Source organism: Babylonia areolata, chromosome 15 (assembly GCF_041734735.1).
Source record: "Babylonia areolata isolate BAREFJ2019XMU chromosome 15, ASM4173473v1, whole genome shotgun sequence".
Lineage (NCBI taxonomy): Eukaryota > Metazoa > Mollusca > Gastropoda > Neogastropoda > Buccinidae > Babylonia > Babylonia areolata.
In genome coordinates this window covers 28,280,470-28,294,941 of record NC_134890.1, presented here as the reverse complement: position 1 = coordinate 28,294,941, position 14,472 = coordinate 28,280,470, and the positions used below count along the sequence as shown (strand labels likewise).

General features: G+C 43.9%; 1 protein-coding gene across 1 annotated transcript in view; it reads left to right on the top strand.

Moving 5' to 3' along the window:
• Nucleotides 1-9,155: 9,155 nt before the first annotated feature.
• LOC143290248 (sodium/potassium-transporting ATPase subunit alpha-3-like) overlaps nucleotides 9,156-14,472 on the top strand; it is a 51,632-nt gene continuing 46,315 nt past the window's right edge. The window contains exons 1-3 of the mRNA XM_076599587.1: nucleotides 9,156-9,195; nucleotides 12,470-12,525; nucleotides 14,287-14,469. Coding sequence (XP_076455702.1) covers nucleotides 9,189-9,195; nucleotides 12,470-12,525; nucleotides 14,287-14,469 — 246 coding nt within the window. The 5' untranslated portion in view covers nucleotides 9,156-9,188. The remainder of the gene's footprint in view (nucleotides 9,196-12,469; nucleotides 12,526-14,286; nucleotides 14,470-14,472) is intronic.

Below are 14,472 nucleotides of genomic sequence, written 5' to 3'. Positions count from 1 at the left end.
AAAGTGCCAAGTTTAGAGAATACAAAAAATATAAATATAACAGTAAGTGCAGTTTGCATATAATTAAGCTTCATTCTTTATTTTTTTGTGCCCATCCCAGAGGCGCAATATTGTTTTAAACAAAATGACTGGAAAAAACTGAATTTTTCCTATTTTTATGCCAAATTTGGTGTCAACTGACAAAGTAGTTGCAGAGAAAATGTCAATGTTAAAGTTTACCACGGACACACAGACACACAGACACACACACACAGACAACCGAACACCGGGTTAAAACATAGACTCACTTTGTTTACACAAGTGAGTCAAAAATCGACGACTGACCAATTTTTGATCGATCATTGCACTTCTGACGGATGACTCTGAATACGTCTATGACGCAAAAACAAACAGACAAAGAAACCCCAAACAAACAAACAAGACCAGTATTATTACATGTGTCTGTACGCACATGCTTTATATTTCACTCAAAAGTGCATTGAGATATTGCTCACATCCCCCGCTAAAAAGTCAGAGAGAGAGGGAGAGAGAGAGAGCATCTGAGACAGCCATGTCCAACATTGTTCCTATTTGTGACGTCAAACCTGGTTATACGTCACTGACACGCAGAAAACAAACCATTACATGCGTTGAGCATTTCACAGAAGGTAGTTGCGATGAGCCAAGGAAAGCCGTCAAAATTGTTTCTCTCACGAAGTGCACGCACAAGAATTAAACCAACCCATTCCCTGTGGTGAGTAGTCGATTATATCACTTTGTCTATAAACTGGACGATTCCTGAAATAAACAAAAACGATTTCCCTCCCCAAATGACTATAGGTATAGGTCGGTATAGGTATAGAATAGGGACGAAGTAGGCCTCGCGGCCTTTTTGATGTCCCTTCTTTTTCGTCAACATTGAGTAGTGTCTGCATTGCATGCGGTAATTTTCCTACGAGTAATTTAATCATCATATTCATACTTTTTTATCTTTACATTTATATCAGCGTCCAGAAGATTCTTGAATTGGTTAAGAGTTGGTGCTGTTTTGGTTAGTTCTGTTAGTGGGTTCCACCATTTTATAACGCGGTTAGTAAAAGTGTATGTTTTGGCATTTAATCGAGTATGTTTTGGGTATATATCTTTGCTAGAGCTTCGTGTTTTTTCAACAGTGTTAAATTCAAAGAAATCTTCCTCTCTTATGTTAGAGTAGTGGTAATAGTATAGTAGGCCTATAGTATTTCAGCTTAACTTAGGCCGCAAGGCCTTTTGCTGATTTTTTGATCGGAGCTAAGTTACTCAACTGTGGAGCTAATTATAAACGATCTTTTGACCGTATCTAAGCTTCAGCCGAGTCTGAAACTGAGTGGTGGATGGCAGCGGGCACGACTTGGGTGGTTCGGAGCAGATGGCGAAGGTCTCTGCAGAACATGTGTAGTAGCAGCAGTAGTAGTAGTAGTAGTAAGGGACTGGCAGTCATTTGCCTAGACCTCTCGGCCTTCATCTTCACTTCTTCCATTTTCTTTTATTTATTTATTTTCATCTTTTGTTTGTTGTTGTTGGGCGGTGTACGCAAGTACACTTCTGCGAGAACTTTGTTTTATTCATCATAGTAAAACAATTTTTCTTTTGAGATGATGTTGTTGTCAAGGAGATTTTTGAACGTGTTAGTATTTTGTGCAAGTTTAACTGGGATTGGTAGTGCATTCCATGTGGTCTTTGAAGACATGGTCTGTCATATTTTTGAAGCTGTTGAGTGTTTTTGCGTTTACCACATTGTCGTCCAAGTTGCTCCAGGTGTCCACTGCTCTGATCGTGAAAAAGTTTTGTCGGAGACTCGTGCTGCAGAACAGTTTCTTGAGTTTGTAACTGTGACCCCTGGTGGGTCCATTCGGGTTTAGCACGAAAGGAGAGGCACACTTGTACAGTCCATGGATATACTTGTATATCTCAGTTAAATCGCCACTTATTCTTCTATAGCTCATGCTGGGGATACCAGTAATTTTCAGCCTCTTCTCATAGTCCACGTTCTGTTGTCCAGGAATACACTTTGTATCCCTTCGTAGTACATTTTGAATTTGGTTCTTGTCTTTTTCATAACATGGCCCCCAAGCACAGTTCGCGAACTCAAGGTGCGGTCTTACTAATGCGATGAATAAGGATCTCATTGAGTCCTTGTCCAGGTGAATATATGATCTGCGTATGAGGCCAAGTATTCTGTTGGCGTTGTTGCTTCGTGAATTTTAGTTGGCTGTCGATTTGGACTCCAAGGTCTCTCTCTACTTTAGATGAGCTTAATTTTACACGTTCTTTCTTTCCATGTAGTCTCATACTGTGTTCATGCCATTTATTTTTGTTTCCCAAGTGTAGCACACTACATCTTCCCGCGTTGAAAAACATCTGCCATTTATCGCCCCAGTCCACAATTTTATGAAAATAGACGAAACCACTAGTGTTATTTCGGAGTGTGTTGAGGAAAAAAACCTGGGTGTGATATTTGATCAGAATTTGTCTTTGATACCCACATTCAGTCAGCTATAAATAAAGCTAATAAGATAATAAGATATTGGGTATTACAAGAATTTTTACTTTTATGGATAAAGATATATTTGCTAACCGCTATGAGACTATTGTACGACCGATATTAGAATATGGAAATATAATTTGGTATCCCAGATTAAAAAGGCAACCTGTGGCAATTGAACGGGTTCAAAAGAGAGCAACAAAAATGGTGCCAGAACTAAGGGAATTAGATTACCAAAATCGGTTGATACAACTGAATTTACACTCGTTGAAATACAGACGCCATAGGGGAGATATAATACAAGTTTTCAAGATCATAAACAAAATTGATGACACTGACCCGAACACTTTTTTTCTCAACTAACAAATCTGATATAACCAGAAGTTCAATTACAAATTTTTATACATAATTTTGTAAGACAAATGTTCGCAAATCATCCTTCTGCATCAGAGCTGTTAAAGGATGGAATGCATTATTAAATGTAACAAAATCAGCTAACACTAACCCACTTCAAAAATATTCTGGGGAACGACCCTAGATCATTAGCTCAGAAATATGATTTTGACAATTGGTGTGGTGGTGTGTCCATCGAGATCGATGATGACCATTGTTTTCATCCAGCTGGGGGATGGGAGGAGGGTGGTGGTGCGGTGGGGGGGAGGATGCTCATGAATCTATCTGTGAGTGCGCAGATGGCTGAATAGTCCAATCTGTGCACGAAATGTTCGCTGACAGTTGGGGCAGACAAAGACAGGCATATCATTGTCAGGGAGCTTGTTTGCCCGTGACTTTCTGGCCTGCCTCTTCTGAACAGCTGCAGCAGTCCTGTTGGCCTCGCACAACTTGGCGCCTTTGTGCACAGCAGCGCGCCATTTGTCACGGTCCACTGCAGATTCCTCCCAGGAGTCAGGGTTGATATCAAACGCTTTCAAAGAGACTTTCAGAGTATCTCTGAAGCGCTTCTTCTGACCTCCGTGTGATCTCTTCCCTTGTTGCAGCTCGCCATAGAAGAGCCTTTTGGGCAGCCGATGGTCTGGCATGCGCGCCACGTGTCCAGCCCAGCGAAGCTGGGACTGCATCAGGATGGTGAAGATGCTGGGAAGGGTGGCTTTTGCGAGCACCTCTGTGTCTGGGGTCCTGTCTTGCCACTTGATGTTCAGTAGCTTCCTGAGGCATGTTGTGTGGAAGTGGTTCAACTTCTTGGCATGTCGTTGGTACACTGTCCAAGTTTCGCAGGCGTACAGTAGCGTGGGGAGAACTACTGCTCTGTAGACCTTTAGCTTGGTCTCAAGACTAATGCCTCTTCTGTTCCAGACATTTGCATTGAGTCTACCAAAAGTTGCGCTTGCTCTTGCAATCCTGACGTTCACTTCATCGTCGATGGTCGCATTTCGTGACAGTGTGCTGCCAAGGTATGTGAACTGCTCCACCGCACTGAGTCTCTGACCGTTGACTGTGATGTTGGGCTCAACGTAGGGTTTCCCTGGGGCTGGTTGATGGAGAACTTCAGTTTTCCTCGTGCTGATGGTAAGGCCGAAGTTCCTGCTGGCAGTGGCAAACTTGTCGACGCTGAGTTGCATGTCAGCTTCAGATCCAGCGTTGAGGGCACAATCATCAGCAAACAAAAAGTCTCTGAAGATGTCTGTCATGACCTTCGTTTTTGCTTGAAGCCTTCTGAGGTTAAACAACTTGCCATCTGTTCGGTACTTTAGGCCGATTCCAACATCGCCATCTCTGAAGGCATCAGTAAGCATTGCAGAGAACATGAGGCTGAACAGCGTTGGAGCCAGGACGCAGCCTTGCTTGACACCATTTGTGACAGCAAAAGGAGGAGATGCTTCGCCATTGTCCTGGACTCGAGCCTGCTTGCCTTCATGGAATTGGCTGACCAAGGAAATAAATTTCCGAGGGCATCCGTACTTGGCCATGATCTTCCACAGTCCCTCTCTACTGAAGGTGTCGAAGGCCTTAGTGAGGTCGACATAGGTGGGGAACAGATCAGCATTTTGCTCCTGACATTTCTCTTGCAGCTGCCTTGCAGCAAACACCATGTCGGTGGTTCCGCGCTCTTTCCGGAATCCACATTGGCTCTCAGGCAAATGACCTTGGTCAAGGTGTGCTGTGAGGCGGTTTAGTAGGATCCTGGCAAGTATCTTGCCTGCGATGGAGAGCAAGGAAATGCCCCGATGGTTATCACAGGCTTGCCGGTTCCCCTTTCGCTTGTACAAGTGAATGATAGATGCATCTTTGAAATCCTGGGGGATCGTCTCTTCTTTCCACATGAGTGAGTACAGCTGATGGAGCTTCTCAGTCAGCACAGTGCCTCCATCCTTGTAGACCTCTGCTGGTATGGAGTCTGAGCCAGGTGCTTTGCCACTGGATAGCAGACGGATTGCTTTCTGGGTCTCAAGAAGTGTTGCGGATCGTCCAGTGCTTCGTTGATGGGGACTTGTGGGAGACGGTCTATGGCTTCATCATTTATGGAGGAAGGGCGATTTAAGACCATGTATAGTGCTCAGCCCAGCGTTCGAGAATTTTCTCCTTCTCGGTGATCAAGGTATTCCCATCTGCACTGAGGAGGAGGGATGATCTTGAGGATCTAGGGCCGTAGACTTCTTTTAAGGCATCATAGAACCTCTTCATATCGTGCCTGTCAGCATATCCCTGGATCTCATCAGCTTTGTCACTCAGCCACTTATCCTGCATCTGGCGTAACTTTTGCTGAACAGTCCTGTGGATGGCATCATACTCATTTTTTTTTTGATGTGGACTTTGGGTTGCTCAGGTAGGCTTGATGCAGACGGCGTTTCTCATCCAGAAGCTGCTTGATTTCATCACAGTTTTCATCAAACCAGTCTTTGTGCTTTCTGGTCATGGGTCCCAGGGTCTCTGAAGCTGTACTATAGATCAGCTCACGCAGGGTCCTCCAGTCAGTCTCCACATTCTGGTTGTCCAGAGAGGCGGACTCCAGACGATCTTCCACCAGCTCCACAAAGGACTGTTTCATGGTGATGTTTTTCAGCTTAGCGATGTTGAGCCGTTTTGGAGCCTTCTGGCCTTGGGGGCGTCTCTTGGGCTGGATTCGAATATTCAGCTTCGAGACTACAAGGCGATGGTCTGTCCAACACTCGGCGCCACACATGGTCTTTGTTACACGTACATCTTGCCTATCCCTTTTCCTGACGATGACATAATCGATGAGATGCCAATGCTTTGAGCGAGGGTGCATCCATGACGTCCTGTTACGGGTAGGGAGGCAGAAAACTGTGTTGGTTATCAGCAGTTCGTGTTCTGCACAGGTCTGAAGGAAAAGCAATCCATTTGGGTTGCAGTGGCCCACACCGTGCTTTCCAGTCACTCCATCCCAGGAGATGTAGTCAGAGCCAACTCTAGCGTTGAAGTCCCCAAGAATGATGAGCTTGTCTGCTTTAGGGATAGCAGCAATGACAGAGTGAAGGTCCTCGTAGAACTTCGCCTTCACTTCATCCGGGTTGGTCATGGTTGGGGCGTAGGCACTGACAATGGTGAGGTGCTTCTGGCCAGATGCCAGTGGGAGTTTCATGGTCATAAGCCTATCGTTGACTCCCTTTGAGATTCCAGCTAGCTTGCTGACAAGTGCTGTTTTTACTGCAAAACCAACGCCAGCCTCACGTCGCTCTTCACTTCCTCGTCCACTCCAGAAGAAGGTGTAACCAGATCCCCGTTCACAGAGCTCGCCTTCGCCTGCAAGCCGAGTCTCACTCAAGGCTGCGATGTCAATGTTGTATCTGGCGAGTTCGGATGCAACTAGTGCCGTTCTCCTTTGGGGTCTGTCCGCGTTATCTCTGTCCAGGAGAGTCCTTATGTTCCAAGCACCAATGGTGAGAGGAACGATCCTTGTTTTTTTCTTTTCTTTCTTTTTGTTTCGACCGCTGATGTAGGGTCCCCGCTTGCCGCGGTATGCTGGCCAGGGTGATATGGAGCAGGCAATTTTTACGGCACCTTTTCTAGCCCCTTCCTCATGCCAGGGAGGTGAGCAGTGCATTCCTAAAGAGGGCTGCTCAGACGCTCAGACGGCTGCCGAGCTCCATCGCTGCTCCTGTCGACGAAGAACGACCCTATGGCCTGAGCCGCCTGCGTGCAGGTCTGCGGCTGCGACTGCCAGTGTACCCACACCTGTCGTTTCGTCGCTCGCCTGTCGCCACAGGACTTGGGGGTGATGAAATGATGAAGGATGAAAGGTCATTAAGGATGACTGATGACTTGCGCGATGAGTTTGTTTAAAGTGAAGAGGAGCTGCGCAACGTCGACCTCACTCTCTCGTCCGGGTCCACCAATTTCCAGTGGCAAGACAAAGTCGAGACGACTGGAGGATGAGCACGGATGCAGTGGATGACCAAGATATCCTTTCGGTGTCTCATCTTGCTCTCTGCACTCCACAGTGCGTTGCTGTAACCGCCTTCCTCTCCGTTGAACCGATAGGTTTCTTCCGCAGATTCTGCCGGATCCAGACTTCGCATGCATGGGTAGACACACCCCGGGGGCCAACTGTGTGTGGCATGCACACAGCGCGGTGGAGCTAGATGGCCGTCGGTGGCTCTCCTGAGCCAACGCCCTTTTATGGATCTCCATAAGGGTGTCTAGCCACCCGCTTCACCAGTCCCAGAAGGGAGCGGTGGGAGTGCCGGTTTAGTCGCCGGCAACCCGACCCTGAACAGGTTGTACTGGATTACAGGTTACCAGTAGCAAATTAATTTTGACAATTAATTGATTATTAGCATGCAAATGCAAACCTCAAAATACATATTTCAAGAAGGGACGTGGAAAAGCCGTGAGGCAAAATACATATTTCAAGAAGGGACGTGGAAAAGCCGTGAGGCCTATTATAGTCCCAACTTCTGTATCTGTATCTAAGAAACTTTGACGTGTGAAAAATGCCTGGGAACCATGACCAGGCAAAGGATACAAAGATGAGCAATGAAACAGCTTGACTTCTAATGAAACTACTTTTACTACCATGGATGGTCAGTCTTTTTAATTTACCATTATTATCATTATCATTATTATTTTCTTCTTTTTTTATAAATAAAAGTTGTCTTCCCAAAAGTGAATTGACTTTAGCAGAGTCGTCCAGATATATATATATATATATATATATATATATATATATATATATATATATATATATATGATGTGTGTGTGTGTCTGTGTGTGTCTGTATGTATGCAATATATATCCATAGTTGCTTTTGTCGATTGGTTGACACACACACACACACATACACACCCACCCCCCTATTTATTATATTATGTTATATTTGTAGCCGTGTACCCGAGTGGTTTATAATAAGGGGACAGTACAAAAGAACTAACTAATGATGATTTACTGTACTAAAGGATAGACAAGAATTCCCGCGCACAGACCAGGAACATATGAAAGAGGCCAGTCACAAAAGGGTTTTTCTATTGTTTTATTTAGTGATACGTAGCGAGATGTCAGCCTCTGGGACAACGCACACACACACACACACACACACACACTGCTCGCGACACGGCAAGAGAGAGAGAGAGAGAGAGAGAGAGCCGGGCCTAGCTGGTGACTCGCCAGGTGAAAGTGACCACTGATCATCCACTCCATCTCTTTATGCAAGTTAAGCGGACTGCAAAGACAATCGCGTGTGCTGAAAAGCAGATCTGCTCAAATCAGGCTAAATCTGGTAAGAACTGTGCTTGTTTCAAGGTGTTCAATGATAGATTTCTAAATGATTCCTGAACCGATCAACGTCGGATAGGTCGCAAAAGAAAGAGGTCAACTCCTACTTTCTAATGAGTATAAAATGAAGTGTTTATTATTTACGATGAATTTATAATCTTGATTTAAGTGACCTGGAAAAGGACAGTTTTAGCGAGCTCATCGCGGAAAATTACAAACTGCGTTAAATCAGTTCAACGTAGGCAAACACACATGGAATAGATTTAAAGATGGAAATGCGACGATTCAGCTAGTATATAATACTTGTAGTGTACTGATCCGACAAAAGAGATATTAATTAAATACTTAATTAATACGCAGCGTCAGAAACACAAGTTTCCGCTCAGCCAATGACGTTCAGCGAACTGTTCCAGAGTTTTCTGGCGAGGACAAAATGACGTAAGCTTAGCATCAGTTGAAATCTTTAGACTGACGAACCATTAAACTGAAATCACGTTTGCTTCTAACTGATTTAAGTGTATGCGTAAGCACAACAAATGTAATATTGCAGTGAACGATACAGAGACTTGATTGAATAAATGGTTGGAGCCTTTGTCTAAAAGGGGATTTGCATTCAAACCGGGAATGGCGTCACACATTCTTGGCAGGTCGTTGTAGACCGGCAAGTTAGTTGCGAAAACGGCGTCTGCTACAGATCAGCTTTCAGCTTGTGCTGTGAGTTGAGTAGCCAGTCGTATTGAGCACATGGCTACATATTATATTATATTATATTATATTATATTATATTATATTATATTATGACATGTTTCTAACTTTATGAACTTTCAGTCGTTCATCTGCAGACGAGGATTCCCAACCTAAGGGTGGGACTGTCTCAAGCGCAAATCCAGAACCGAGCACAGAGGGCGTAGATCCACAGCCAACTCCAAGCCCAGAGCCAACGCCAAGTCCAGAGCCAGCTTCAAGTCCAGAGCCAACTCCAAAAACAACCACCATGGATGGTAAGTACTGCGTGTCTGATGTAATTTGACCTAACCACGCATCAGTAACGGAACGGCTGTCTACTAGTGAACTTCCAGAAAGGCACCTGAAGACCACATGATGATGATGATAATATCATGAAATAAAGGCTTCACTTCAAATCAACTCAGATCAGATCAGGCTGCTTAGCTCAGTTGGCGACATGAGTGCCATTTCAGGGTTGAACAGCCGGTTTTTTTTTGGTTTTTTATGTTGTTGTTTTTTAGCCAGTGGAAGAGAACCCCAAATAATGTGGAAAGGTATGTCAAAACAGAGAAAAGAATATGCCTCGCTCTTATCCGCGTAAACTTTGATTTCGTTTAGCTTAAACTACTGAAAATGACGTAAACAATGCACACCACATGTGTTTCAGTCCACGTCAACTTTGTATTTGAACGAAAAAATCTACCGGGAAACTGAGTATAAAAATTTCAAAAAAATCTTGGGGGACATACCGGAACATGGTCTTTATAGATTTAGCTGTAAAGATTAAATGTATGTATCTGATACCATGCAGAGTCCGGCAATCGAAACAAAATACGTCTGGCATCGAGGCTGGTTCCTCGACACACCATGGAGCTTTTCTCGCCTCTCGAGATACAAGACATACCAGTGAAGTGACAGATGCTCAGCTTCTGAACACGAGAAATTCAAAAACCACGCTTTGTTATTGGATTCCTCATGGAAGACATGTGAAGGACGACTGTGATGACCACTCAGCTGCTTTAAATTCATGATCAAGACAGCCCATTCCACCCAAGGCCCAAAGTGATAGATTGGGTTGGAGTTAGTGGGCGTGTGTGTGAGTGTGTGTGTGTGTTTGTGTGTGTGTGTGTGTGTGTGTGTGTGTGTGCATGCGTGTATGTGTGTGTGTCCGCGCGCGTGCATGTGTGTGTGTGTGTTTGTGTGTGTGGAGGGAAGAATGTTTGTGTGTCGGAGCATGTGTGTGTGTGTGTGTGTGTGTGTGGAGGGAAGAATGTTTGTGTTGTCGGAGCATGCGTATGAGTGTAAGAGTCATGGTAAAATGTGTGTGTGCGTACGCGCTCGAGTGTTTATGTGCGTACACGTGTTCTCTTGGTGTAGTTCTTCTGCCAGGACTCGAGACATTGACTATACAATCATATCACAATTCTGAGAAATGTGCGCAACGACAAGAAAATAATCTGTAACACTGCACCGATATGGCAGTTGGAAAAAAAAAAAACCCACAAAAAGAAGGAAACAAACAAACAAAAAAAACGAAAAAAAGGCGAAAAACACTCCAAAAAACCTGCTTCATTAGCTCCACCACACTATCCATATGTAATATTCAGGTCGCAAATAAAGCACAACTCTGCACTTTCAACAGTTATTTATAACATCATCCTGAAATGTGTGCGACATCAAAACGAAAATGATTAATTTGTCATTTCTTCAAATTTTGATTACTTTTTTGTCATTCTTCATATTTCGATTGACTTGAGCCTATATTGGCAATTCAGGTCACAGCATATCATCACACACAGTTTTATTATCGTGTACAGCGGGAAGTAACCTTTTTTCCCCTCCAAATATTAATATATTTCTTTTTCTTGATTAAGACAATCCGACAAAACAGTAATTCTTATATTTCATATTTCCTGATATATTTTCGTCTTTTAATCAAGACAATCCGACAAAAATTGCAATTAGTTTTTAATTAAAAAAAAAATCATTTTCTTCTGTTTTCATGCCGAAGATATAGTTCTACAGAAAATCAACCGGATTCGGATTTTAAAGCCAGTGACTTTAGTAGTATGTGTACATCAGGTCACCATGACATTGAGTCACGGAAAAGACGACATCTTGGTCTAACGTGGAAGGAAAGCGCGTTCGATCTGCTGATCATAATTTTGTCGAAAGAATTGATCTTGTCCGGAGTAATTATTATTATGGTGGATATTGTCCCCGAAAATGGATCGATTAAAAAAAATATTATAATAGAATGGAACCAGATATTTGCTGAGCAAACAAATGCATGCACCTATGTCAAGATCGTTGCAAAACCACCTGGCAATTAGTACGGATAAAGTACTTCTGCTAAATGCTTCACATAGACATGGTATGAGTTTAATGCATGGTGCCATGTAAGCGTTACCAAGGACGCATGATTCTTGACGGCATATGGGTAGCCTACTGTGGTTGAGCAGCTGAATAACAATATAAAACAGGTATGAGATGGGTGGTGTTTGTGGGGGAATATGTCCATTTTCCCGATTAAAAAAAAAATTGAATAATCAGTAGGAATCATATGTAGGCTATGAAGGCTTGGCCTCTATTGTTTGTATTTATGTTAGTACTTCACGTTTCTGTGAAGCTGAAGCTGCCAGTGGCTGGCATATTGCACGTCTGCCTGAAAATCAACATGCCCTAATTCTGACTGACTCTAAAAACCTCATACAGAAAAAAATGTGAAATGGGGAGCCCAGAGTCGCACGAGGCAATGCGCAACATTCAGATTCAAAAGCTTACATGGATATACTGCCATGGCCATGCAGGCGTAAAATGAGAGACCCATCAGTCTTGTTAGTACAGTAGTAGCAATAACGTGCGGTTTACATCTGGGAAAGTCTGAAATCCTAAAGGAAAGTAAAAGAAAACCTCCAAAACCAGATACAAGGCCTTCACACTATCGATCGCCTCACAAAAAGAATTATAGAGAGAGGGAGCGGCCGTAAGTCTAACCTGAAAGTTAGAGCACGAATCGTTGGTAATCAAACTAACATTAGCATCGTTACCAAACCAACAATGTGCAGAGTCCTTCAGAATGGAACAGTACAGGGTCTGTTCATTTTTCTCTCTAGTTGTTAATTCTGACTTTTGCCTATCTGCACATTCTTCCCTTCACTCCATCATGTGACAATGTATTTACTTATTTTCTATTTTCTCATTAAATTTTTTTTTTTTATCTACTAATTCTTTAATACCTAGGATATGGTCTCAGGACCTGATCAACGCATTGGGTTATGAGGAGATCGGGCATTCATACTTTCTCTCCAGCAGATATGGTGTAGCGTTTAAGTTATATGGATCTGCCCGCGCGCTTCGACACCCCCCCCCCCCCACGCCCCCCTTGAAACTGAAACAGAACCTGAAACAGAGTGAAAAGATATCCAGGACTACTATCATTTGTAATTTCTCAAAGGACGTGTCTATAGAAGACTGAAGAAAAGCAGGAATTCTAAGATTTCGATTGTGCCTCAAACATAAGTATGTGTTTTTTGTTGTTTTTTTCAGATGTGCCGAAACCCGACACAAGCGTCTCAAAGGAGCTGCCCAAGCAGCCAATTACCGTGAGAAACACGAGTTGTTGTATTGTATTGTATTGTATTGTATTGAACTGTACTGTACTGTATTGTACTATACTGTACTGTATTGTATTGTATTGTATTGTATTGTATTGTATTGTATTGAACTGTACTGTACTGTATTGTATATTACTATACTGTACTGTACTGTACTGTATTGTATTGTATTGTATTGTATTGTATTACATTTCTCATTCTTCTCACAACAGGTTTCTCTGTGTGAAATTCAGGCAGCTGTCCCCAGGGAGAGCTTCACCCATTTTTTTTTTTTTTTTTTTTTTTTTGTGTGTGCAGTTTTATTGGTTTTCCCTATCGAAGTGGATTTTTCTTCAGAATTTTGCCAGGGACAAACCTTATGTTGCCGTGGGTTCTTTTGTGTGCGTCAAGTGCATACTGCACACTGGACCTCGGTTTATCGTCTAATCCGAATGACTAGTGTCCAGACCACCACTCAAGGTCTAGTGGAGGGGGAGAAAATATTGGCGACTGAGCCGCGATTCAAACCAGCGCACTCAGGTTCTCTCGCTTCCTTGGCGAACGCGTTACCGCTAGGCCATCACTCCACTCTTCTGTCTGTCTGTCTGTCAGTCTGTCTGTCTGTCTCTGTATCTCGTTTGTGTGTGTGTGTGTGTGTGTGTGTGTGTGTGTGTGAATGCGTGCATGCGTGCGTGTGTGTGCGTGTTTATGTGTGTGTGTGAGTGAGTGCGTACGTGCGTGCGTGCATGCGTGTGTGTGTGTGTGTGTGTGTGTGTGTGTGTGTGTGTCAGTGCGTGCGTTCGTGCATGTGTGAGTTTATGTGTGTGAGCGTTTATGTATGTATGTGTGTGTGTGTGAGTGCGTGCGTGCGTGTGTGTGTGTCAATGCGTGTGTGTGTCAGTGCGTGCGTGCGTGCGTGTGTGTGTGTGTGTTTATGTGTGTGTGAGTGCGTGCGTGCGTGCGCGTGTTTGTGTTTCAATGCTTGTGTGTGTGTGTGTGTGTGTGTGTGTGTGAGACAGTGCGTGCGTGCGTGCGTGTGTGTGTGTGTGTGTGTTTATGTATGTGTGTTTGTGTGAATGCGTGCGTGCGTGTGTGTGTCAATGCATGTGTGAGTCAGTGCGTGCGTGCGTGCGTGTGTGTGTGTTTATGTGTGTGTTTGTGTGTGTGTGTGTAATCCCAAACACTGAAACTGACCGGACCGCCACTGGCGCTGGGCTGGTGATCTTTGCAGCATGAAGTTTCTGCCTGGCGTGGATTAAGAACATTCCTGAATACGTTTATTCCACAGACCCGAGGAACGTTCTTAACGTTAAGCAAACTGAGTTCCTTCAACTCAGCGCTTTTCTACAGACGGACCTTTTCATATTTGTTGGTTGGCCCTGAATGATCTCTGAGAAGAGTTAAAAACCCAAAGAAGTTTTCCACACACCCTTCTGTCGTCAAACGTGGATGGCTATAATTGACTGCTGTGAATGAGGATGTTTGTCAAACAATTTGCCGTGTAATTTGCATGAGGCGTTTCAGATTCCTTCTGTCAGTTGCACACAGACTTGCATTGGTGTAATTTTTTTTTTTTTTTTTGGGGTGGGGGTGGTGGTGGTGGGGGGGGGGGTTGTTTGTTGAGTTCAGTTTTAGATTTGGTGTACTGACGATTTCATTTGTTTCTCTTCACACACACACACACACATACACACACCACTTATTCATGGGGAGGGCTATGGGCTATGGTCTAGAATAAACAAAGATATTGGCGTCATGGACATTCTGCAGACGGACCCCAACAAGAAGTTCCGCAGGGCCAGCTCCATCGCCCTGGAGCCAGGGATGCAGAAGAAGAAGAAGTCCGCTAAGAAGAAGCCAGGTCTGGATGAGCTGAAGAAGGAGATGGAGATGGACGAGCATAGGATCCCCATTGAAGAGCTGGTCGCTCGCTTACACACCGACCTGGAAACGGTG